The sequence below is a fragment of the Battus philenor genome, unplaced genomic scaffold (assembly GCF_028537555.1).
Source record: "Battus philenor isolate CCGP_79_NKW_IND1 unplaced genomic scaffold, ilBatPhil1.0.hap1 SCAF_7, whole genome shotgun sequence".
NCBI lineage: Eukaryota > Metazoa > Arthropoda > Insecta > Lepidoptera > Papilionidae > Battus > Battus philenor.
In genome coordinates this window covers 7,187,558-7,214,942 of record NW_027181737.1, presented here as the reverse complement: position 1 = coordinate 7,214,942, position 27,385 = coordinate 7,187,558, and the positions used below count along the sequence as shown (strand labels likewise).

At 29.9% G+C, this 27,385-nt stretch overlaps 1 protein-coding gene across 5 annotated transcripts in view; it reads right to left on the bottom strand.

Moving 5' to 3' along the window:
* The window catches only part of dnc (phosphodiesterase dunce), a 216,640-nt gene that overhangs the window by 101,765 nt on the left and 87,490 nt on the right, over positions 1 to 27,385 (bottom strand). Inside the window, exons 1-2 of one of the 5 annotated variants that reach the window (XM_068774647.1) lie at positions 20,821 to 21,103; positions 19,850 to 20,109 (exon numbers count right to left, since the gene is read on the bottom strand). The exons of 3 other annotated variants lie outside the window; for them this stretch is intronic. In XM_068774647.1, the coding sequence (XP_068630748.1) occupies positions 19,850 to 20,001 (152 nt within the window). In that variant the 5' untranslated portion in view covers positions 20,002 to 20,109; positions 20,821 to 21,103. Of the gene's footprint in view, positions 1 to 19,849; positions 20,110 to 20,820; positions 21,104 to 27,385 lie in introns of those variants that run through there. One more of the 5 variants, XM_068774648.1, reaches the window with a different exon arrangement.

The following is a 27,385-nucleotide window of genomic DNA, read 5'->3' as shown; positions in this document are numbered from 1 at the left end:
ATGTGGTTTAACTCTCTTGTATTGTGCCATTATCAATTTACATTACTGCACTTAAATTGTAGGTTTGCCTTTTCTATTAATAAAACTGTTTAGTACAGTAATTTAATTCACATTTTGCTTTCTTGAATTTTTGTACATTTAAAAGGACTTTGTTTGAAGACTTTTATTTACATTATGTATAATACATACTCGTATATGTACATTCTCGTATTTAAAGAGAAACAGCCTCATTTTATTTTCAGCGAGTATTTGCATTATTTTATTTCATAACAAACTGTTCCGAGATTGAAATAGAGTGGTTAGTTTTATCGGAAAACATTGAGCACATGCAAACGCTCTGAGATATTGCAGTTGGTAAATAATGGCTTTAATCAGGAATAAAGTGCGATATATTTTGTGATGATATGTTACTTTTTAGAAGTAGCTATCTCAGTAGCAAAAATTCTTTATTTCTGACAAGCGAGGTTCTAATTTTCTTTTAAAATAAAACTACATACAACATTTTCTATCAGCAATAATAAGTTACGTCGACAATCTTATCTGCAATATAATGCATACATATATAATGCAACGATACTTCTCTACTGGACACAAATAAAGTTGTCTTTAGAATGTAATTACAACCATTAACAATGACGCTTAGTCATTAAGAACATACAATTTTTGGATCAAATCTAATTGATCGGTTTCTTCGTTAGGTTGTAATTATAGCTCTTACTTTGACAGTTTTTTTTATCAGAATACGAGTGGTTTGCAAAATAAAACAAACAATTTTAAGTAATGTACGTAAACAGGAGTTAGACGTTATTCTTCTGACTATACTTGACTTAACAAGCAAACCTAACACGATATAATTACTGAAAAAGATACTATTTTACGCGTAATCGTAGTTCAACCATTTTAATCAAAGAGGACGGAGGTACAGTTCTCTTTCGTTTTCTTTTAACATAAATCCGTGCTTACGTTTATTCTTATAAAGATTTTTGGGTCAAAAATAATATGAAGGCAATTCATTGTGCCAGCTTTATATCTGTGCATGATGTCTTCCACCCCTATTACCGTTAGTTGACCTATAAATTTATTGTTAAGTTTCATTCATGTTCTACACCGTGAAATTCTCCCCAGGAGTCTTGGTTAGGTAATAGATTTACGCACCTTCTCTGAAATATGAAAACAACCTTAACGTTTAATACAATTATGTATCACTAAATTAATAATTTATTTAATGATACTACTTACTTGTCTCTAAGAGCCTTTGTTGAAATTGATTAGACAAGAAACGCGAATAGACACTTTTTGGGTCTTATTTTAACTAGCGCTGATAAACGTTTATATGCCTGTCTAGATTTTTAACACCCTGCTTTAGCCTAAACATTAATAATTTAATTCAATAGACTCCCAAAAATTTTTAAACAAACCATTTTAAATTTCTCAAAGCTGATAAGTCAAGAATCAAAGGAGATTTGATATAACATAGGGGGTTGAACTTTTAGGCTCTAAGCAAGCTGTTAAAGAAATAGTTGCTATTTATATGACATTATAAATTAAATAATAACCAGACACATCAGGGAAGGAGAAATAAGAAATATACTTACTGGTCTAGTTGATCCCTCTAAAAGTCACTAAGCATAAAAACACAATTTCGTTGGTGAAACAAAATCTACGGTCTAAAAACTCATCTACAAACAAAATTTGGTAGTATTTTTAATTTTAATAATTTACTTACAAGATAGAAAGGCAATGCTTTTTAATTACATGTAGTAGCCAATACTGATTGATAGAAAAATAGTTTTAATTAATCGAGCATCAACCTCGCTTATGAGATTATCTAGGAAAAACAAACCGTTGAATCAATATGTATTCGCAAAATAAATTATAACACAGGTTTTTCATTAACAGTGTTGGAGATGGATTTAAAGAGTTTACATTGTTAATTGATTTTGTAAAGTATAAAACAAGATGCTCAGATTCATTTGAGAAAACCGGCTGCCTTAAATAGGTAACGATAATAAATTACTTTAAAGAAAGGACCGCGTTTACGAACAATATACTTGGTAGTGACATCACCATAGAACCATCATGAAATATTTATCATAAAAAAGACTACAATTGAAATATCTTACACATACAAACTGTATATATATATATATATATATATATATATATATATATATATATATAGATAAAGCAATGTCTATAAATGCAACTTCAAAAGAGACATCATTAATTATAAGACACATTTTATTTTCCCACAATCTGTTCAAAATAAGTATTTTCATAATACAGAAGAATACAGAAAGATATGACTGCAAAAAATTATGTATGAATAATTAGCCGACTTGCGTACTTAACTAAGTTTGAAATCTTCTATATTGTTTCTTCTTTGGGGATGAAGTTACTTAGCTCCGTGTATCGAGTATCTTAGCTTAGCAACGTTTCTCATAAACACGTTAATATTTAAAATGTTTACTCTTTTCACTTTTGCCTTTATAAAAAGAAGACAAATAATTTCATTGTACAAGGCATTCGAATACAAATTAATTGTTTAAGTACGTTTCGTTTTAAATTATAAAGTAAATAGTAGCAACAAACCATTATTTATTAGGCTTTTAAAATAAAGCATATCTAATCTTATTAAAATGAAAAAATGACGAAGTGTTTTACTTACGAATAAATTTGTATTCGTTGATATTATTTCTTTAAAGCTTTAATTTTGCACCTAATAAGACTTTTTTTTAAAGGTCTTGTGACAAACCCCTGAAATTCGCTTTTATTGTTTTTGTATTTATTTTTTACGTTGTTATTAATAGCCCATAAACTTGGCAATAAATGTTTATTACAGCTATCGGTTCTTATTCACTTACTGTTGTATAATAACTTGACTTGTCGTTATAAACAGAACAACTTGAGATGAAACTACAGGTATCAGTTATGCTAGTCATCTTTCTTAATTTCAGAGATGATTCGCAGTTACTTACAAAGTATTCCTTTCAGTGCCTAAGTACGTCCCCGAGAGGCGTAAGTTTCATTTAAACCTGAAAATATGGGAGCTACTATCAACAATTTTATTTAATAGTAAAGTTATGAGTATTGGCGCTCCCTTCTGGTCGTCATGGTGTTACGTACAGCGTTTTCTCTAGCAAAATAGGACTCACTAGATTTGTAGTGCAAAATCTTTATTGTTGCCATCTTTGTAGTATTGCGCGAGCATTGTGGAATTTCAGTAGCCATCAGATTTAAGGTTACTCAAGTTAGCATTGTGTCATTAATTAGACCGTTCGCATGAAACTTAGACAACTAGTTATCGTGCGACCGTCGCGTAGACAGAAAACTCTCTCGCTAGAGTCCTTGAGATTAGCCGGTAATTTGTGTACTACACGTGTATTACCCGCGATAACAGAATGCTTTGGAAATTTCGGTGACTGAAAGATTGATCTGTATTAAATTATTTTGAAAGATTATCAAACTGGCCCAAAAACCGAACACAACAATTTTCTATTAAATCGCCACCCCAAGTTTTACGATATGTACGCCACCATAATAAACTATACATATACAGACCATCTGAATCTTTCTATTTAGATTAACCTAGTACTGACTCTACGTATGTGCATTCCGATCAATGTAATAAATAGCCCTCACAGTAAGTAAAAGCCCTAACAATTAGCTAGCTGGAGGGAAGTATGGTATACTACGACTGGCCTGCCACCTGTATCGAGTGAACGTCTTAATCCATCCTAGCTCAAACAAATGTCTCTTCTCTATAAAATAATAAAAAAAACGTTTACTATATCTAATTTAATTGATTTATGTTGTCGCTTCGTATCTTAGAATGACTATTTATACGTATCACGTCAACAGTCCCAAGAAAGAAATTGAAGAAATGCCGAATCAAAGAATTGATGTTTTTCACCGGGATCACTCTTTTTAGTATTTTATCTACAAAAAAATAATAATTACAAATACATAACTTCAGTTTATTTTTAACATTTATTAATAAGACCCTTAATATTAATTCTATATGCTACATTTTATTTTAGTTTTCATTTTTATTGTAAATATACAATAAAAGTACGTTAAGTGCAATACATGCCTGCGAGCCTACTTCAAAGATCAACACTTTTCATGTTTGTTAAGCTTCAACAATGTAAATTACAATCCACAACAAAGACTAAGTTGTTAAGTTAACTAAATAACGAAAGTGTACATTGATTAATAAAGATATTTAAATGCATATAATAATAATAAATAAATAATTACAAGAGGCAGAAGGCTGCAACGGTAAAAATACTTATGGCGTAGAAGCCTCTTTAAAAATTAAAGAGAGATTTGACACATAAATTTATTTTAAGTAAAAAATGTGTGTGTATTTACTAAACGCTTTTCTCAAGTTAAATCTAACCATTAAGTTCAATTGAATAATTAGACATTTATGTCAACTAAAAATTTATCTGTACCTTAGTAATTGTCAATATAAAAGTATATAAAAAAATAAGATGATAGAAATTTAAGATCTCACAAAAGTTTCTCTCGAACAGAAAAAAATCTTAAAATTGCATTGGATCTATATGTAAAATGATTAAGATTTCTAAATATCGTTATGACTAACGATTAAATGTAACATCATTGTTTCCTAACATTTTCTAAATGTTCTTGAAAATATATGGTAACTAGAGCGTTGAGTAAATTTATATCATTTAAAATGAATCAAAAATGTTTCATTTAACGCAGAAAATCTTTTTTCCTCATACTATGTGCGATCGCTTTTTACACAATTAAGATGTTTTATTAATATACTTATGTCTTAGATTAAGCCAGTAATCATGTTGTAACATCCCGTTAATCTTGATAAGTGTGTGAAATTCAGGCTCATCCGAAGGTCGACATTGATAAGCTAGTACTCTTTACCGTTTCCGAAATAACCTACGTTTCAGTTTTCCTTCGTTTTTTTATTTTTCTTTTCTTTTATCCTCCTTCTTTTAATCCCATTTCATTATTTATTCTATCACATTTATATTGCAAGTGGTTCCATTTTATAATTTTTGCTAACCCAAGTATGAAGTCTCCTAATCAGTGCCAGGCTTATATTTAAAAGGATACTTCAGGATCCATTTATTGAAAACAAAGCTTTGTAGGAATAAATTATTTTTTATTTTTGTTATAAATTAATAAATCGTTAAAATATTAAAAGGTAATGCGTATTACAAAATATTAATATTTGTCACGCTTACTGAAAATGTTAAAATAGTAAATAATATTGGCATTGTTTGAGATAGTTATGTCATTAAAGACAGACGACGTCTTTCACCGGTTACTAAAATATCAACATTAGCGAACACTTAAAATTGCTCGTTTTCTGAGAAGCAAGCAATATGTAATAATTATTAACTAATTGTAAATTAGTTTGCTGTTCGAGCGTTGTATGGTTTGAAGGAATATGGAATAAATTGAGTATAATGTTTAAGGATTTTACCTGGGGTTGGTGCTAGGTATGAAGAGCGGGAGCGGCTGGCGGGTGACGGGCGGCTCGGGCCGCAACACGTCTAGCCGCGCGGGCCTGCCGACAGAAACTGCGGCCGCAGCCCGCCTCGCGCTTCGACGCCCTGCGCTTATCGGCCCCGCCAACACTATGCACTCTACCGCTAACGATAACGATTTAACCCTTCAAATTGACCTTTAATTAAACCCATAAAATAATTACTTTCCAATATAGCCTAGATAAGTTTGTAAATCTGGTAGATAGATACTAGGTCTACATCACTCAGTCTGCATTTATATTCACTTTAAAACTACACCTTCGTATGTGTTTTAAGATAGAAATACTAAAAGCTAAGTTATATATAGTAATGGGAGAATTAAAATGCAATGAAACCTGTATGTAGGTTTTAGTCTTTTGTTTTTACTTGATGCAATATAATAGCAATTGTGATAATTCGAAAATTGGACTATACAATGTACTTTCTAAACTAAAACATAGATTGTTTAGATGAATGTTTATAACGTAACTTTTGTGATTAATAATATCAAGTATATATAACTTTCGCTAGCTGAGACAATGAGAATAAATTAATATGATAAATAAAATTTTAAGCAAGAGCTTTGAGGGTCTCTTAGTAATGTAATCGTCGCAGGCAATGATGTTATGATATACTAAATTAGTAAGTAAATAGTTTTTACTTTTATTGACATAAAATAGTTTTTGGGTCACATTATTTGCATAGAACTTAAAGTGAACTGTCCGATATACTATCTTACATATTATAAAAAGAACTGTATCCAAAACCATTTTTGGCAAAAGATTTATCGTATTATTTCGTTAAACTTATAATCATTAAAGGTCAAGTATTAAAAATATAGTTAGCTGCAAGAGATCTCTTTAAGCGACAACTTCTATTTTCACACTATCATCGTAAAGTTCGGGATTTTTCTACGAGATCTGCAGACGAACAAAAGTAATGGACATGACCAGCTGATACGCAAGTTGAAATGGCAGCTGGCAGACCAGCAAAATCATTAAGCTGGGGCTTTAAGGTTTTGGAGTGAAGATCACGGACTGGCAAGCAAGCGCAGCAAAGGTCGTCCAGCCAAGACTACTTTGTTAGGGTTGTCTAAACAGGTTGAATGTTGGCACTACTGCTAAGTCCTACGTAATATCTCAGACCGAGGCCTATGTCCAGCGATAATCGTTTTACAGGTGAAAAGATGATGATGAATATATAGTTATAAACATTCTATTGTTAAACCAATTGCACTGTACTTGTATTAGATAATACAATAATAAAAATAAAATACAATTATTACACAATTGCATTCCTTTGTATTGTACATAAATAGCGTTATAGTACACCGCCCAATAACACTTTAAAGTGTTCACTTTACAAGAAAGGAGTAGCAGTGTCCTTAATATAAAGCGTTCAACGGTAAAATAGTCAAATGCAAGTTACGGAATATATTTAGTATTTATGTTTCTTAGCTTGCATGAGCGTTTCAGGTTTATATCCATTCGCAAGTGTAAATTAAATACATACACCCAAGCCTCACCAGCGCGCCAACTTTCACAACGTTCCATAGAAATTTGAAATATTAGAGCGCTATTGAACAAACAAAGACCCTCAATACGACAGAGGGCTGGCCTTTTTGTTTCATATCATAAAAGAGTTATAATTAATTATGTTTAATATCAAAGGACTTTGTAAAATTAATATGATCGTAATTTTTCAGTAATTTATCGAATTTAGATGAGAAAATAGTTTTATTTTAGTTTCATTAATAATAAACTGACTACTTAAAGCACCCTTGAAATGTTGGTTTAAGGTTGTGGAACTGTTCGTAAAACACTAGTCTCGAGTTTATGAGAATAGAGTTGAGGTATATCTTGACGTAACCCACCCGCACAGCTAGGTTAACAAGGGAGAGTTCTAGCCTTTTGCCCGGGGGCTCTCCCAAAACACTGAAATTGTAAATCTGCCACTATGATGTACAGATGATATTCTGACACCTAAAAATGGCTGACATTTAACTACATAAAAGGAAATTCCGAATTTAAAGCTTTTCACTTTTTTTGCAATGAAATTAAGTTAAATTTTTGTTTCAAAAGCAGTGTCATTAAGTCAAGTATGTCATTATACAAGTTTTAAAAGTTTAATGAAAGGTGACATAAACGATCTGATTTCTTTTAAAAATTTCTAGAAAAAAAAAAGTTATTGAAGAAAGTTATTAAGTTTACATGACTAATTTCATATTTACATTACAATAATCAAAAAGAATCAATTCTCATAAAGTTGCTATTATAATAAAAAATCTGGTTTAGTTTTCCGCTTTGTAGTTTGATTGAGTTGATATTTTTATACCTTTTCAAAATATATTGTTTCACAATATGAATCATATGTAGAACAAGAGATACTTTCAAGAATTTTCTATTCCACAATGATACATTTATTTTTCATCGATAAATTTTTAAAATAGACAAGTAAAATTCATAACTCCCATAGTAAAAAAATCCATAAGATCATGTTGTTTATTATATAAAATCATAAAAGATGAACATTATGTCATGTTATTATTGGCAGGTTCAGGAGCACCCATCATGCATAGCCATAATAAACTCCGATGTCAAAATCTTTCGGTTTTAGCCCGGAGGTAAAGGCACATAAAATCTAAACGAATGAAAATGAAGTTAAATAAAATGTTAGATTTGCTAAATAAAGTTTTCTCAGTACATTTAATGGACATGTAACATTAAGATAACAAAATTTGTTGAAGAGAATTTTTGTTTGTATTACTTAAACTTTGTTGTAATTGAGAAATGGAACACTGACTTGCCATTTAAATATAGGCATTATAACCTTTTGTGCAAACAAAGTGTTTGGTTTAACCGGTCCTTTGTTGAACAAATATATTAAACCGTACCTTTGTATGTATAGCAGTTTTACCGTAGAGCTGTGGAGAAATGTAGGTGTGAACTAGACATTCATGCCGCCTTAAGGGCTTAAGGCGACAAAATATATAGAACTTTAACGAGAAAAAACTGTCTCAATCCCACAGAATGACGCAAAGATATAAAAAAATATTGTTATAGAAAAATTTGTAATAATTTGAAAGTTTTTATAAAATTTTAATAATATAAACTTGAACAAGTTTACGTTGAGCAGCGGCAAACTTGAAAAAAATTATATAATCAAAAAGTTTTAATTTACAATAGGCCTTGTTATAAATTGATTGATATAACCTTGTTATAACTGCTTATAAATCGTCAATTAATAAATAGAAATTGATATCAGTGAAATACTAAAAGTTTATGACTTATTAATATACAAGTTATTTAAATATAACTTTATATTTTATATCGAAAAATTGCCCCTTTCTTAATTTTGATACTTTGTTCAATATTTTGTCTTTAAAGAAAAAAATAAACTTACTTGAAAATTAAGACACAATGAGATAATTTCAACAAAGATGAACATAAAGTTATCGGTAAGATCAAACAATATGAACAAATAATAAGCATCTTCTACAGAATACAAAAGAAAGCTTCAGTGTTTAATTTTCAGGAAGACAATGGAAATGTTTCACATGAAATAACTTGCTAGAAATCTATATACTTGTACTGTAGGTATAACATTCGCAGAAAGTTTTTGAACTTATAAAATGAAAAGCTTGCTAAACGAATTGTGTGTGAATCTTTTATAAGAGAATATGAGCAGACGTGCATGAAAATGTCTCAAATACTACGACCAGAATAACAGGTATTCAGAATAACAAAGGAATAGCAGTGTGTTGTAATCATTTAAGATAAAAGTGATGTCTTTTCTTGAAAATCCCCTAAACAAATCGTTCCGTCCAGTTTTGTCTACATCGCCATCGACATTTTTATCTAAAAGGTATAATACATATGATGAAAATTTTGTTTAAAACGCTAAATGGAATATCGCACATAGTAGTAAGAAAATCGACATTTGAGTTATCTATTGGTATACGTCTTTATGTAGAATAGCGGTTAACAACATCTGAAATCAGTTCAAGTAATTGGTATCGATGTACGCCTGCCCATATACGACAAACAGGTCACAAAACTAGAAACTACCTAATATTCCCTGTATTAGGTAACGGAAGAAACGAGAAAAGGGTTTTTGTAGTATTATACAAAAACAATTTTGAGATTATAATTAGCTGCTGAATATCTTTTATTAAGTAGCTGTCTTTCTAGTTCCCTCGTCAACTGCATGATTTTCCAAGGTCAGCATGGCTGATATTTTTGAGTCAAATATTCAAAAAGAACGGCTTTTTATCGACGTGGCAAGAAAGTAATTCTTCCTGTTGTTTCGGTGATCAATTGTGGCCAACTTTCAAAAAATGATATTTTTCACTATTATCAACAAATGAATATTAGTGGTAATTATTAAGTAAAGGCTAGAAGTATGTTTGGTTTTCTTTATTATTAAAAATGTAATGTGAATTGCCTATAAACAAAATAAAATGTCAAACAAAATAAATTACTTTGTAAATCGAATCTAAGACAATGGCTAAGGCTAATAAAATACGCTTTCAGCAAAAGTTATACAGTGTGATTTAATTTAGCTTTTATAAATTGCAAATATATTAAAAGCATTTTAGCTGCAGCATTTTGCTTCGGGGCTTCTACAAAGGGCTTAAAAATTATGGTATCAAAAATGTTACTGTCATAACCTTTAATGATTATTATATTTATTTATAACAATCATAATAAATTTATTCATTATGGGACTACTCGTTATTACGGCAGGCTCGTGGACATACTCACACATCTGACAGTCTGAAGTAAGTGTAAAATCTATATTAGTGATCGATACTACATTATTTAGATATAAAAGAAAGTATTATAAAATGACGACAATAGGTATAAATTCAATATTTAATTTTATTATTACCAAGAAATCACTACTCATTTGCATTGAAATAGAACATAGAAAGCTAAAGAGCTAATAGTTTTATACGTACATCTTAATATATTGAATACGTAAATAACGGGCTTTCATAAATGTAAATTAGGACAGCTTGATTAAAATAACCGTGATTTCGGTGTGCCTTTAGCCATTTAGGTATCATCTAAGTAATTCACATCTCAAAGTTGGAAGGAAGTGGTCTAGTTCACCCGTGGGGAATAACCATAATAGGAGATGGATGTGTTGGGCAGCCCTCAATTATTCTTACCACGCATTTTGACGTTTATATGGTATACTCAGTTTTGAGCTATCAAAATCAGTAATTGAACAAAAAATATAACACTAGTGATGATCATAATCATAGAATTTTGCTACAAAAAATTAGTTGTAGAATAGTTTAAGTAAAAATGAATCTTCATTGCTGACCCAATTAACTGTAATTGTATTACGAACATTACCTCTTGTTCTGTTGTTCTTGCCATGTAATTACCAGGATAATTTGTAATATAATTTTCACGAATCTCCACTTTAGACGCCTTTTACAGACAATATTACTGAAAAATGAAATTTTTAACGAAATCCGACTAAAACTTTATAACCAAAAAAAATTAAAATAACGGAAGTTTGGTAACTTCATATAATAAAGTTTTGTGTGACGTAATCGAGTTTCGATATGTTTTCTCTTATATAAAGATAATAAAGAAAAATTAAGAGCTTGTAATTATTTTAGAAAGTTTTTTGAGAGATTTTTTCAATGCGATTATTTCGTTTTATTCTATTACATGAAATTAATTAAAAATATAATAGATTCCATTAAGCGTCAAAGTGTAGACTAACTTTAAGTGTTGAGATATTTCAAGAAAACTTGAAATAATTGATTAAATTATTTTTTTTAATAAAGTCCGCTCTTTTCAATTAATACGTGTATAAAATCATAAGTCAAGAATAGAAAATCAATTGACCTTCTTTTTCTTCTTACAGCCGATAGACCCACTGCAAAGCATAGGCTTTTCCTAAAGATCGCCCCGATGACTGGAATTGTATTGCTCGCATTTATAGACTTCCTGCGACCATACGTCGTCGGTCTACCTAGTGGGGGCGTGGACAGTCCTAGCTGACCTACATTCGCAAAAAAAATTGAATTGTTTTTTCAGTGTTTACTTTATGTAATAGAAAAACAACAGAAATTTAAAAATCTGGGTTTAAAATGCAAACTAGCGATAATTCAATTAGAATTACTTGATGTTATATGAAACTTGTTATTTAATGTCGAAACCGTAAAACTGTTGTACAGTTTTTAAGCGATTTTATTGTAACACAGGTATTTTATAAGTTTGTTTACTTTTTGAATAAGAGAAAACAAGTGTAAATGATGTGATAATTACTTCTATTTTTATTACTGCAATTATGTTTATTGGATCATAATAATTTTACAGTGAACGTAAATCGACGCAATGCAGCTAACTGTTTTTGTACCTGTTCTAAAAAATAAACAGTAATTAAAAAAGTAATGATTATTTAATACTTAATTATTTGACCGTAATACAAATAGAATTTTTATTAAGGTAAAAACGTTACGATACCCCAATGAAACCAATAAGATGTGAAATAGTTGTTAAACATTCAATGTTTAACCACATTTCTTAATAAAACACAGAATAATACCAAGTAAAAAAATCTAAAAGTTTAAGTTCTTAGGTGTTTTTAAATTAGATTCGCAATTTCCGCCATTGGGATTAAACACTTTTCAAGTCTACTTCCGCAGCGATCGTAATTCACTACACAAAACGAGTGGATTATTAGATGGTATGAGTTTTCTTCAGTTTATTGATCCTAATATATGCTATACTTCAAAACTTTTTGTTTACTATCGGTGACCAATAGTGACGTGGTTACGAAGGAAGGTACCAGCGATCTACGATTATAGCCGCTGGCTTCATTCACTATCAATACGAATGTTAGAATAAAGGGTTCGTAATGTTACGGAAATATATTACAGAAATTGTTCCTTCCGGGTACAAATTGTCTATATTATGTTGAATATAATAAATAAAATAATACGAGAAAGACAACTTTATGTATTTAGAAATCCCTTTATTATTTAAATAAGAATAAGTAAGTAAATTTCATTATGTAAATGTAATTCAAAATAACCTTTATTACGTACTCAATGTTAATTTGGTATAAAACGGAAATTGCGTTAATGAGCCGCGACTCAAAACAATGGCTCATATTGCATTGGATTTAAATAAATTATGAACATTATTAATGGGCCCGTAACAAGTGGAGTGAATGTCGTCGTTTTGACGACTTCATTATATAATTAGGTATCAATTTAATGGGTTTTCATCCATCAGGGATTTACTTTGATTTAATTGATACCTTGATTTGATTACTAATTTAATAAATTCTTACGTTATGGAGATATACTTTTATTTGGAGGCACTAGCGAATAGGACATTGAGGAAAATTAAAAGGATTTTTTTCCTAAATCTTATGCATGGAAAATACCTGTCAACAAAGCATCTCAAAGAGATCTGGGGGATATATCACAATCGCCACGCTTGGCAGGCAGGTTGGTGATCGCAGTGAGGTAATACGGTACGGAAAAGATACTTCTGCCCATACTCTAAAAACTTGTTTGTGAGCTGTGGCAATCTAATATAATAAATGCACAAAGAGTGAAGTTATATAAAATTGTATCGAGCTCCCATATGATATCATCCTTCAAGTTAAAATCCATGGCGTCGAAGGTACAACGTGCGCTATTGATTACTTTTACAGTAGACAGGTGGTTTAAAAATTCGTTAAATTTTTTATACCAGATACATTATTCCAGCGTTATATTTCAGTTTTTCTATGATAAGTACTGAAAGAAATAAAAAGCAAAAGCAAAGCTAATCACTGGTGTCCGAGTATGAAATAAATGAAATCTATCTGATTACTTCGTTAAATATATGTTATAGATTACGCTATTATTCCATTGGTATTCTTCCACTAGCTTTGTCCAAAGTATCAAGTTTATAAGTCCGGTTAATCTAAGGTAACAGATATCTTAATTATAACTCCAAGCTACGGTATCCGATACATTTCTGTTGCCTGTTGAAACAACCAAAACATGGCATTGAAGTAATTCTAAATTGTAAAGTATATTGAACATTATTGATTGACAGAATAAATATTGTTTTGCCAATTACTCTTCTTTACACATTTTTAAATGATAAATACTATAAATATTTTTTATTTAGTAAAAAATGTAAGAACTAAATATTAAAATAACGATATTGAAGTAAAAATATCAAGTTTTTTTTTAATCATTTTACATGTTGTTTTCCATTGGATTACATTTTTAGTGATTTTAGTACACAATTAACAACGAAATTAAATTATTTGGATACTTCAATTCCATAACAGGTTTTCTATGACAATTTTATATCTATTAAATAGGCAATAACTTTACATTAATATATTGATCGTTTGATGTTTAAGAGTAAATCGACGACATTAATTATTATAATCCTCACGTAAATAGGACCTTACTATATTATTGAATACTATAAAACAAACATTAGCCTATCTAGAAGACAAAATACTAAAAAATTTATAGACATACGCCAAAGTGCAATTTCATTTTTAGTAATTTAATACTAAATGTTTTAAGACAATTATAATACCTTAATTAAATGTATTCTTAATAAATAGTAATTTAAACAACAAAAAAATACTACATTATTTTATATGTTAATATATAAATAATACATTAATTTTCTTTAACATTATGTCTATCTAAAATATATTGTATTTTGTCACTACGCTTTAAATTTAGGTAGGGCCTTGCACAAATATTCGATACGTCGCAATGTCTCTGTCTATATCCGTAACGGCATGCTGCCAACGTTCCCGGACTAGTGCTTATCACCCGTCAAATTAAATTTTCACATACCTATCAAAGATTTACCGATTTACATAAATATTTACGAGAGACAAATCAATTAATCATTAAATATGGAAACCGTGTATGACCAATGTTTAAAAAAGCTAAATGACAGGTTATTTAATAATCAAGTAAGTTTTATCATTGATTTTTTTAAACATTCTTTAAATTTATAAATCATTGTAGAACATAACGTATAAACATATTAAGATTTATATAATTCATTGGACAGTCTGTAAAGAAATTTTGGAATTAAAGATTGAATCATATATTTTTTTGAAAAGACGAGTTCAGTGCCGTTAGGACGTTAAGAAAAATAAATATTAGCGTGGCAATAATAGATCTTTTTTAATGTTCGAAAAGAAAATATTTTATTAACGATACCTGTACACCACTTTTTTGACCCTCTTAAAATATTTGTAGAGTTTATGAATATGGAATGGTTACTTAATCGCGTAATTGCTAAATCATGACAATAATAAGTGATATGGTACTATGAAACCATATAAATCGTGTACGATACAAAGTTTCAGAAAGGCTTATATCTGGACGTAGACGACATAAAGCGCCGATGTCACTATTATCGGTGCGATGCTTTGCTGGTGAAATATATTGCCCGGCACAGAACCGTGTCTGCGTTCATATTACCTTGAAAGAGAATCATTAATTGACGAGTCTCATAAGAGAAGCTGTTAAAACTTAGATGTAAAGATCACTCACTGTTTTTAGATATAATATATTTCTATTCATTTATTTTGTTTCATATGGTGGACTAGATCCAAATGTAGTTCTTTTCATACATGGTAAATATTTTTCGTCGTACTGGAAACCATTTGAAAACATAATTGATTTATATATTAAACAGCAAGTAATTTGTAAAAAAAAAATGTTTACCGAAAATTCAATAGCGACATTTGAAAAATAAAATTAATCATCACATTCAAATTTGATTGTTTTTAATAATATTTAGTATTAATTAAATCGTGGCCTGAATATAATTTTGTTAAAATTATGCATAATAAATATAATTACCATATATATTAATTGTTTAAATTAACATTTAAAACGCAATACAAACTAAAATCATCACCAATTAATAAAAAAATCATGTTCAGTTTCGGTACTACATAATTCCAAAGTAAACAAAAACCTAGCTTCGTTTTAATATGTATAATTATTTAAGCAAATATCTACTTCTTTTCAAAAAAGTAATAACATCAATATAGCATTTATAAAGAATTACCTTCAAATGTTTAAAGCATAGTAGATCGACAGAAAAAGAATGCTCAGTTACTAATTTTTCATTAAAAGTACCAAGAAAACTTTGTAGTATTGGTTTTCGCATTGACTTGGTACTAGTTTTAGCAAATTACATTAATAAAATGTATTGAACATTATATATAATTATACAATGTAATCAAATCTTTCCAAAAACTCTCTAAATTAATCTTAATCTTACCTGGGATAGTTAATTTTAACGTAATGATAACAATTCAAATATAAAATTCGGGAAAATCGTCTTAAAGGACACGGTTATTGCAAACAGGAAAATATTTTAACTAGTCGGTAAAAAAATGTATTTATTCTTATTTAATTTCATATTCATTACCGAATAAATCATAAACGTTCGTAAACCATTTATAAATATTAGACAGCTCATTTTTTTTCCTTAAAATCGGAACAATTCTGATAGTTACATATGCGTGGAAATATTTTCGACTGACAATAATAAAAATTGATCTCCGTGAAAAAACTTAATAAATAATGAGCTATTATGATGAGCGATCGATTTTATATGTTTTTACAATTTAGATTGCTAGGCAAAAGGTGAACTAAATTACCGTTAACATAATAATTCACACGAAAATAAATGTGTGTGGAATGCACAATGGAAAACGGTCGTATTTTCTTCTAAAACTTTAATAAGTACAACTTTTTAACAAGCCCCTCTCTTAATCACAACAACAGTCATCTGTCAAAATTTACCAGACGTCATTGGATTTTTTTTCAAGTGGCTTTTAAAACTAAACAATCCAACAATATATGCGTGTGCGTAAATTATCAAGCTTACAACTGACTATATTTTATTTATTGAAGTAAACTCGATATTTGTACCCTTAACGAACGATTCATGAACACAACGAATATAACATGATAGTGGATTTATATTATTTACGTATATTATAGACTTGTGGTATTTTTGAACGTTATAGTAACATGGAGAGGCCATGAAGTATACACAATGGTTAAGACTAAAGTGTTAAATCTACACTACATAAAGCAATTTACTCGTGTCAATGTTCCAAGTTCTAATCCACGTTAATGTTTGAAGTAAATGGATTCTTATTAAATCTTTTTATAAATTAAAATAAAAACATTTAATCCAAAAGACATCAGCGAAGAATGTTGTTTGCGTGATTTCATAAGGATTATTTCCGAAAATAACTGCGTAGTGGAGTTCAATTTACGAATACAGAGCCAAAAGCAATTCAGGTCAAATACCTTTTTCGTAATGGTATTTATTTCATTTTTCAAATTTAGTACGAGTACAATGTGATAAAGAATCGCTTGAAATGCGGTTTTTGCACATGTTTGATCGCATATACTATATTATACAATGGACAGCATTAATTTGAAAAAAAAAAAATCTTTTAGAGAACTAAGTCCTTTCAGTTTCGTCTAATGTATATTCATTTATATAGAAATTGAAATTACAAACAATGACGATCACTGATTATGAAATTTTCCCAACATGCAAATTCGTGTCTTTTTTTTTTATTTAGTGACTTTTTAACGGTATGGTCTTTTTGCTTAATTTTTTGATTGTGATGAAAAATCTGGCGTCATTTTCAAAATCTTACTGTTTACGAGAAACATTTATAAAATAGTGCTTCTCCTGCCTTCTCCCGTTTGCATGTACCTAGTATAATTCAATCAAACTCGACACGAACTGTAGAGTTTAAATTTCTTAATTCTTTAAGTTAATTGTTTATAGAAACTGATACCACGTAAACATTTATCAATGAAAATTGTATTCTCTATTTGCTCTAAATGTTTACAGAAATACAGTTTAGTAAACTGTTAGATAAAATCTTGGTGCCAAAAATGTTTATTATTTCTTCCCATTTTATTTTATTTTAAGCGGCTCAACATTCAGCATAACGCGAAAACAGAGTTACGCTTATTAAGTTCGACCTCGACCGTTCTTAATGTCGTAATTTGTTTGTTATATACTTTTTGTAATTTTTTAAGCGAAAAAGATAGCTATAATAATTAAATGACTGTTTAAAGTATATAAAAAAATAATTGTGCAAAATGGGCTAATGAGAATTGTGTTTATGTTCGTCCAATTGAGGGCTTTTTTCGCACTAGCAGATATTTTTAATGTATTTATACGTATTTGTATAATATTTCACCCAGAGATTAATGGAGAGGGCTATGCTCAGACCTTCGCTGCGATATCGAATCCGAAATGAGGAGATTCGCAAAAGAACTAAAGTCATACACGTGACTCGTAGAACTGCTTGTCTGAAGTGGCAGTGGGCGGGGCGCATTGCTTGAGCAGCCGACATTCGTAGGGCCAAATTGTTCCTAAGTGGCGAACAGGCACCAAAGAGGTGGCGTGGGTAGGACCCCGCTTGGTGGATTGACGACATAGCCAGGGTTGTGGGAAGTCGCTAGCAGCAAAAGATATGTGGCGATATTTGGCGGAGAACTATATATGCTAACATGATAATGATGATGAGATATATTTTAACTGCAGTATTGCTTTATCGACTGCTTTACACATATTGCTTTCGAGTATTTTCCATAAGGAATAAATAAAAAAGTAAATAATATATTTTCATCAAGTTAAAGATTTAGTCTTCAGTAGTTTATATATCTCCCCCGAAATACTCCTTTACGCTCGTGTTGTAGGAAAAGTTTTTCGAAGTATGTCAAGGTTTTTTACAAACATAAGCTTGAGTGAGTGATTTATTTATTAACGCAAGTATGAAAAAATTAATCTGAATATAGAATATAGATTGATATTTTCCTCGAAATAGCAGAATATGTAATAAATTCTAAATTTTTTTGAACGTTACGAAAATGTAAAAACTTATGCCCCTAAAAAAACTAACGGTTATATAAATAAATATTTATATTCGTGTAAACAGTTTTTTTTAAATATAATAAATAAAATTTTTTAGTTCTAATTCATTTCTAATTACAACACGGTTAATACACTGAATCTGTGTATCTAGTAATGGTGTGCAATAGGGAAAAGAATTATTTGTATATTTAACATTAAAAAAAGTTAGTATTATTTTTTTGGATTATCCGCGCAGCACGAGTAACCTGCAGAATGACACAGATTATTAATATAAAAAAGGAGTCGGTTTAACTTATGGATCAAGTAGTATCTTTATATGCAGTTCAAAACGCATTCTAATAATTCAAAAGATCGGCATGAATACAAAATTGAAGGCATAATTTATCAAGAAGACAGATTTATAGCCAATACTATATATAAAGAACCATTGCACTAGCTTTCAGACCCAGAACAGCCTACAAAATTGATCACAAAGGTTTTGAAACTATTCCACGTCATGAAACTTCTATTAAACCGAATGGGTCAGGCAATTACCCCAACATTTTGACCAAACTTCAAGTTGGCTGGTCACGAGCGCGTCAATGGCGACGAACGATAAAATGTTTGATACTTTTCGATGACTTGACATTTTATTATTAATACATGTCTACAGACAAAAACATATTAGAAAAAATTCTAATTCTAAGAAAATGTTATTAAGAAAAGGTGCTGTTCAATGTCGGCAGTTATCATCATTACCATCATTTCAGTTGACGCACATCCAATTTTGGATATAGGCCTCGCCCATAGGATTAATAGCGGTTTTAACACAATTCAATATTCAGTAATACGAAGTTAGCAATGTGCATGTTGGTTTTTTCTTAGTGAACAACAGCGTAAAAATTTTTCTTGCAATATAAAACAAGTATTACCTACATGGTATTAACCGCTATAAATATTAGATAATTACTTTAATTCCAATCAATTACACAGATTTTAATCGCTGAATATATAATTTTCACACAGAATATAAATATTTACGCAATTTATAACGTACATGATATTTAAAAAATTGCGAAGTAACTGACACTATCTAATATAACTGATTTAACATCAGAGATAAATTATTAGATTTTAGATTTAACATCTGCCGTACAATTTTAGTATTTTTAGTGTCTATAATTTAAAGGTCATATTTTTGACATTTTAAGATTAATTACTTTTGTGTTATTTTTATAAAATAAATGATTGTTTTACTACCTAAGAGTTATTTTTTTCATTATTTATATACATATCTCTTTAAATGAATAACCATGAAATGTAATTTTTTTCTTTCTCTGCTATTGTTTCAAGGAAGTAGATCAATACAATTTTATCGCCTTTCACGCCATCTAGCGGCAGTTTGTGGTATTTATTACTTACCTAGTTTCGGAGCCAACTACAGTCCAGCCTCGCCTTCGTCGCAGGGCACGAACTTCAGCTGTTACCACTCGATCACGAGTTCTGCGATGGCGGCTGGCGCTAGCCGCTAAGAGATTAATAGCGCCCTCTTCCATTTCCGCAATAGGCAACATCGTTTAGCGGAGTTAAACGTTGCGTTTTACACTAGGTGGCGCAGTCACAATATACTGTCACATTTCTTAAAATTACTATTTTTCCGATGTTATTAAAAAAATTTACACCTACAATAGTACAAAAATTTCAAGTAATACATAATAATGCAGCAATAAATATTACATTTAATAAATTTTTATCAAAAAGCTTTACCGGTAAAGTTGGAAAAACTTAAACAAAATTACACTGTGATAAGAATCTTTTCAGAAATTAGAGAGGAATGCAAATCACCCACTGACTGACTCGTCTAATAAGGCGCTATATACCAAAATTCTCATGAAAAGGTTCAGAGATGGTTGTCTAATTTCTTGTCTGTCTATTCATTGTAGGCTATGTTTTTAAATCCTTATAGGTTCTATGCATTTAAATCCTTATAGGTTTCATGACGGATATGCACTTATCATGAAAGTGTTATTCTAAGCTACACGAAAAAAATAAATGCTTAACCATCATATCATGACATTATAAAACTTATTATTGCAAATTATTGAGCGGTCAGAATTTTTTTTATTAAAATGCTTAAATTACTTTCGAGCTCGTTAACGTACAGCGTTATTGCAACTGTACATTATTAGTAAATGGTTGGAGAGTTCCCGAAGTTTTTTCTTCGTTCAATAATTTTTAATTTGAAGTAGGAGGTAAATATTTATATAGTACGATTTTTCGTCGATTTTAAAAATAGGTTACTAAAATTAATTTTAAAACCATTGTGGTTCTTCTGGTTTTTGTATATATTTTATTTCAAGAAAGTATTTTTTTGCGTATATATAATAACTTACATTTTATTTGTTTGAAAGTTATTTGGAGACTTTAAATTAACAGCAACGATTCCTAAAATTTTTGTACTTGATAGCGTACTTCATTTCTACCTAGTATATTAACATAACACGAATAACAATAACACAGTTAATGATAAAGTCCTCAACATATTTTTAACACAGTCACAAAAGTTGCTTTCAACTACGAAACATGCACTAAGCGGTCTTGTCTCTTACTGTATTTTTTTTCGTGTAAATTTTTAAAATTTATTTTTTCCGATGTTATAAATTTGATCAACGTTTAAATCGGTCGCGGCGTGCTGGTGACTGCGCGTGCGAGTTGGCGAGTAAGAGTCGCCTGTTATGCTGGGAGCACATCGTCGCGGCCATGATGAACATTTTCTCGGTAATTTTTTAACAATGTATGGGGTAATAAGTTACTGTCACTGTCACACTCATGACTCAAGTGTGGCGCAGATAATAAAGAAAACTAAATAGTATGCATCATGAATATAGTGGATTCTGGAAACATTTTAAAGCGTGACACGCTTTATCTCTATAATACCATTTTAGCGACATTTAGGAAAGAAATGTTTCAAATAAAAACAGTGCATAAAAAATGATTATGAAGATAATATCAGGTAACTTTTCAATGACTTATAATAATTCCACTTCTTAAATGTATTTATGATATTACATTTAATAAACATTCAGTTTCCTTGAAACAGCTTGAATTGATGCAGTCTGTATGTGTAAACAGTTTTAGTTTAATAAGTCAATACGGAATATAAAAACCTAATATTTTTAGGTCCCCACATAGAGTAGTCTTTGAAAAACATGTATCGAATCCAGCTTACGTACACATACACATATTGAGAATCTTTTATCACAGTTACTTAAAAAAGATCGGGCGTTCAATAAAAAAATCTAATTTACTTCGGAGCATTCAAATATCATGGCATCTCGAATAAAAACGGTTATTATCTTTTTTTTGAACATTCCGTGCCACGTGGCTTATAAGCGAATACTAATTAATTTATAATTTTATAAACGGGATCTTTTAATAATTTTTACTTTTACAGTTTTATTTTTTAATTTTTATGATTTCATGGGAAAAGTTGTTTTTTATTAATTTATAAGGAAATTTGAATCCACAGGAATCTATGACAGGCGTGGAAAACCACTAAACAATTACGAGAAACCAGCAAAGGTGTTATCAAAGCTTTTTAATTTAATATTGGGACTAATAAATAATCATCAACATTTCAGCCACAGGAGGGAAGTCACTGCTATCACATCAAAAATTTCCTATTAAACAATAAAATGTTCTAAAATAAATTGTTTTGTAACAAAATCTTCTTAATTGTAGGGCCTTGATATATAAAAAAAACGATTTACAGCAAAAAAAACTACTTCTATTTTTTAAGTTTTACAGATTCCGTAAACTATATTTAAACAGCGATTGAAAATAAATTGAGATTGATTTTCTAATGTCGAGAGACGATTTCCAGTGGCTACTTATTTTACACTCAGTTCACTCAACCAGAATTAAATAATAAACTACTGCTTAAGCACGAGTTTTTACTATTTTGTAGCTTGTGTACCAAGCTTAAATATGAAATATGAGTCATAATTTTACATATAATGTTAATTCTGGAAATCGAGATATCAAATTTCAATTAGTGTTTAATGGATGTATTATTTACCACTCGTATACTCTGGGCTTATAATTGTAGGTTAGCGTAATTTACGATTTTATGAATATTACGCTCTAACAGTATTGAAAATAGTGTTCTCAAGAGACATGTTTACGCGGGTAGATCAAAAATAGACGGTGGCAAAGATTCAAATATGTCGCCTCTGTCCTAATCATCATTTCGACCGGTTCTCCTAACGTTATAATTATAAATTACTTACCTGGAATTTAGAAACCTGTATCGAAAATTTATTTGCACAATTTTAATAATAACGCTTAATTAAAAGTTAATATTTTTAATTTTGCGGTTGATTCGAACTAAAATAGAATTGTCACGGTTAAAGTAAATACTCCATCCATGTGTCGGGATTTGTGCCAACAATATCCAACATTTCTAAAAAAAATCAACAACACTTTCTCGTCCCGTCATCGCTTCAGATTTTGACAAATGAGCTAAGAACTATTTAAAGTATGCTTATGTCTATACAGTACAAAAAACAGTTTTTGCACAAATTTGCCAAACTAAACAAAGTTAATAGTGTATGATTTTCGTTCTGATTATCATTGGCTCAGAGACATGAATAATAAGTCTTCTATTATCATCGAGTTTTCAGCCGCAGGATGTCCACAGCTGGACATAAGTCCCTCCCACATATTTTCAATAAGACCGGTTGAAAAGGTCTTCCAAATACCTTAACAATGTCGCCTGGCTACTGAAAATCCTAAACTTCAATGCCCCAGCGAAACTGTTCAGTGCTGTAACGAATGTATATATACAAATTCAAAAAGCTATATAAAATTACATAAATTCATATCGAATTTATAAGATATACGTATCAGGACTTTTTCTGTCGCTTTGACCAACAAATCTACACTCAACGAAGGATAGGCTTCCGAATAGTACTGTATTGTGTAGTAATATATTGTATCGGACTTGATGTTTAAATCTACATTCAATCGTTAAGATACAACTTTTTTATGGTTAACTGTTTCTGTTTGTAGGTAATAAGAAGTTATTATTTCAAGTGTTTCACACTCTCACACTCTCTGGAAAAGAAAAGTTATTCTGATTTTATCAAGTAAATATTTTCCAATAATAAATGTTTTTTTTTCAAAGTGGCATTTATTATTAGATAAAATCAAATGTGTTAAACTGGTATGATCTCAACTATTTTTTCTTAACTTAAGATGTATGTACTCATCTTACTAACGTATCATAACATTATATATTATGTACATACATCTAGATAAGTTACTCAGAAAAATCAACCATTGTCCTGTAAAGGGGTCAACCAGAGCAAATTTCATGTTTTACATCAAAAATCTCTTAAATCTTTGAACCTATTTTTTGCCATACTTAGTCATCACCATCATCATATCTCGACTAGTCTCGCACCATTAACTATGTATGTCGACAATCCATCTAGTGGGGGGGGGGGGGGGGGCTACCCACGACGCGTTTACCACCTCGTGGTAGCCAATTAAGAACCTTTTGGCCACAAGGGTCATCGGTTGTACTAAAGATAGGCCCCGCCCACTTTAGACCAGCTATTCTTCGAGCTACATCGGTGATTTGAATTCTTCTGCTAGAGTTATTTTGTCTGGTTCACTCATTCGGAACCAATAAACATATAAGAAAACTAGTCCAAAAACATTTTAAATTTTGGTTCATCTGTTTAATAAGTCCAGGCAAATATTAAAAGTGTCATTAAAGATTTTAAAAATTTACATGTTATTTAATACTAAGATGTCTAATCACTAATATTAACTTTGCGAGAAAACTTTTTCCCCGTCCTCATATTAAAACCTCCCATTGTCTACACTTTAATAAATAAATTAGACACTAACGTCTTAAATATTAAATCCATTAGCTGAACTAACAACAGTTTGAAAAGTCATTGAAAGGTTTATCCACTATATATATATATATATCCATCTTTTCGTATGAAATTAATTCATTCAAGGCGGTACTTAAGCTAATAAAACGGAATTGTTTTCTGCTAAGTAAATTAAAGCGATGAATAACTTTATAAATTGACTTATACATTTTTTTTAATTTTTTGTCTAGCTTACTCTTTAAAGTTATTTCTATTTTATTTTATTAACCGTGTATTGATTCAAGCCGCTCATAATTTAAATGAAAGTAGCAAAGTTTAAATATTACGTTGATTCTTCCTGTTTTTAAGTTATGAATTTTCTTGTGGTTTTTAATAAAATGTTAAAATTTTAATTTTGTAAAATTAAATGTTACCTATGCCTAAATTAACTACGTGTCATTTGTTATAAGAAATAAGCTAGGTACAATGATTTTTTTGCATTGACAGTAAGTCTGGCCATAAACAGTATTATAATTAAAAATATACAAAATATAACCTTTTAATTTGGAACCTATCATTTTATAAGATTACTAAGTAAGGCGAGCTTTAAATGCCACGATAATTTGGAGTTCCTAAAACGACCCATATGATTGGCAATAAAGAATCTTCCAATAGAAAGAGTGCTTGCTGTTATTGACAACTAGCCTAAATATTTAAAGGATTATATTGCAGCCAATGGAGACCACTTCGAGTAAGCTTTATACATTTTATTGATATTCTGTTAATGTATTAATCTAAATGATATAAATGGTAAAAAATATTACGTGCAATAAAAAGTTGTTTTTCTTGATAACAAAATTTTTGACAAAACTGAGTATAATTAAAAATAATATAAAGGTAATTCTAAAATACCTTTTTAAAGTTTATTTACATTTAACTGTATTATGTAGATCCTATTAAGTTTGGTGACTTTTTGCCATTTTGGAGGTAATTACACGACATTGACGCTGTATACATTTTGGGACTTCTAATAATAAAACGCAAGAAGTAGTTTTTGCAGACCTCTCAAAACGTTAAACTCATACTACCTAAAGAATTCTGAAGACACCAAGACAGGCGGAAATCTTATGGAAGATGGATTAAACCAATGTAGCGAATGTATTATCACTTCTCAGCTAAACTCTCGTAATATTTTCTGAGAGGTTACATGCATTTTCTAATGTTAGACCTCTTCTGTTGATTAGTTTAAGCCTTTTGTCTCGATTTCTTTCTTTAATCTTAGCAATTGTAGGTAGTTGACATCCGAATCGATCATTACGAGCAGAAGCTCGGCGGTAAATGATCTAAGGCTCGTAGACAACAAAGCTCTGTCAATCCCACCGTAGAAATAGCATTACGTCATAGCGAGTTAACCCGGTTTTGCCAAAGTCTGTGAAGCCTGGCCGATCATCGACCGTATTTTTTTTGCAAATTCTTGTCGTACGTGATCTATTTTTCATCACCATTTATTAATCTCCTCAAAAACGGTTTGGTTTTATTACGTCTTAATAAAGAATCATGAGTAAATAAGTACACGGTTTATTTCATTTCAGTGAGCTCAAGTGATATCTTAATATCGTACTTTTGAGTAGAAACCATTTAATTCTTATTTATAAATGTTCAACTATTTATAAATCGGCCTCAATCCACTTCTCCAAAATTGTCGTACATTTTATTTGTATCTGGGCGAATAGAACGAACTGCATCTTTGAGATTATGGCCTTCCAATGGAAAACGCTTAAACAAACTTTGTGCTACTCTTACATCAGAAAGTCCAATAAGTAACTTTTTTGAGGATTACGTTTTTTTTTCATTTTTCTCTTTTTTTAAATAAATTTTAAAATGTTTGTAATTTTTTCATTTCATCATATTTTGACAGAAATTAAAAAAAAAAAAACAAAGAGTAATAGCGGAAAACAAAACTTTACAGTTTTACTAACTTGTCTATTTGTTTTAAAAACCTTTTAAATTTAATCAAGACAATATTGCGTAGACTTTTTATCCTACACAATATTTTTGGTATTTAATAGACGGAACAGTTAATTATCTTGGTATTGCTTTTGTTAAGGTATTTTAAAACAATCATTAAAAATATTCAATAAAATTATAATTATGAATAACAAGTAAGAGCGAATATTACTTCCCGGCAGGGTATCTTTTCTATTATTGAATAATACCTAAAAGTCATTCAAAGAAGGCCACTTCCTAATAACTAATTTTTAATTATCTTTAGCTTTCATTATTTTTAATAAGTCTTCTACAACTATTTCTTCAGGTATTAGTTTGGTTTTGGTTATCTAAGTATGGTCAGTAATGTAATTAACTGAAAATTTCATTACCGTCTATTATTAGCTTCACTATTAGGAATAATAGACATTTGGTAGTGGCGTGACGTATACTTATCCCGATTATACAAGGTTAATGGGCAATGGGCAAGATGCCGGCACCTATTATAGTAGTGAAGATGATTAGTGGTATTTGTTTGTATTGAATCCGGCGACTTATTTAGTTTTGAATTATTCGTTAAATGAAATCGTATACTGCGTAATCGAAAATAACCGTGTTTGTTAAAATAATAAATTCATAAAACATTACAACGACAGTAAATTAAAATAACATATGTCAACAACCAAAAACGAAATTTAAATAGTTAAATTTCTCTATTAACAATCGATGTATTAAATAAGTTATTACGTAGTAATTATTTCGATACTGAAGTAAAATTAAAATTAAAAGATATTTTCTATAGTTTGTATTTAAAATTTACACCGTTTAAATAATATACATGATACGGTGATGTCTGGATGGACATATATACATATGTGTATTTATGTGGTTACATGTATACATACTTTTTGGTTAACTAAAGTGGGAAGGCTTTCCAGCTCTATTAACGTTAAAAATATTGGAATCTTTGTTTTCCAAATATTTTAAAAGTATTCTCAATTTCCTAAATTCCTTACCTGATATATTATGTAACTTGAAAATTACGAAGTTACGACTAACCATTTTTATAGAAAAAAACAGTTTAAAA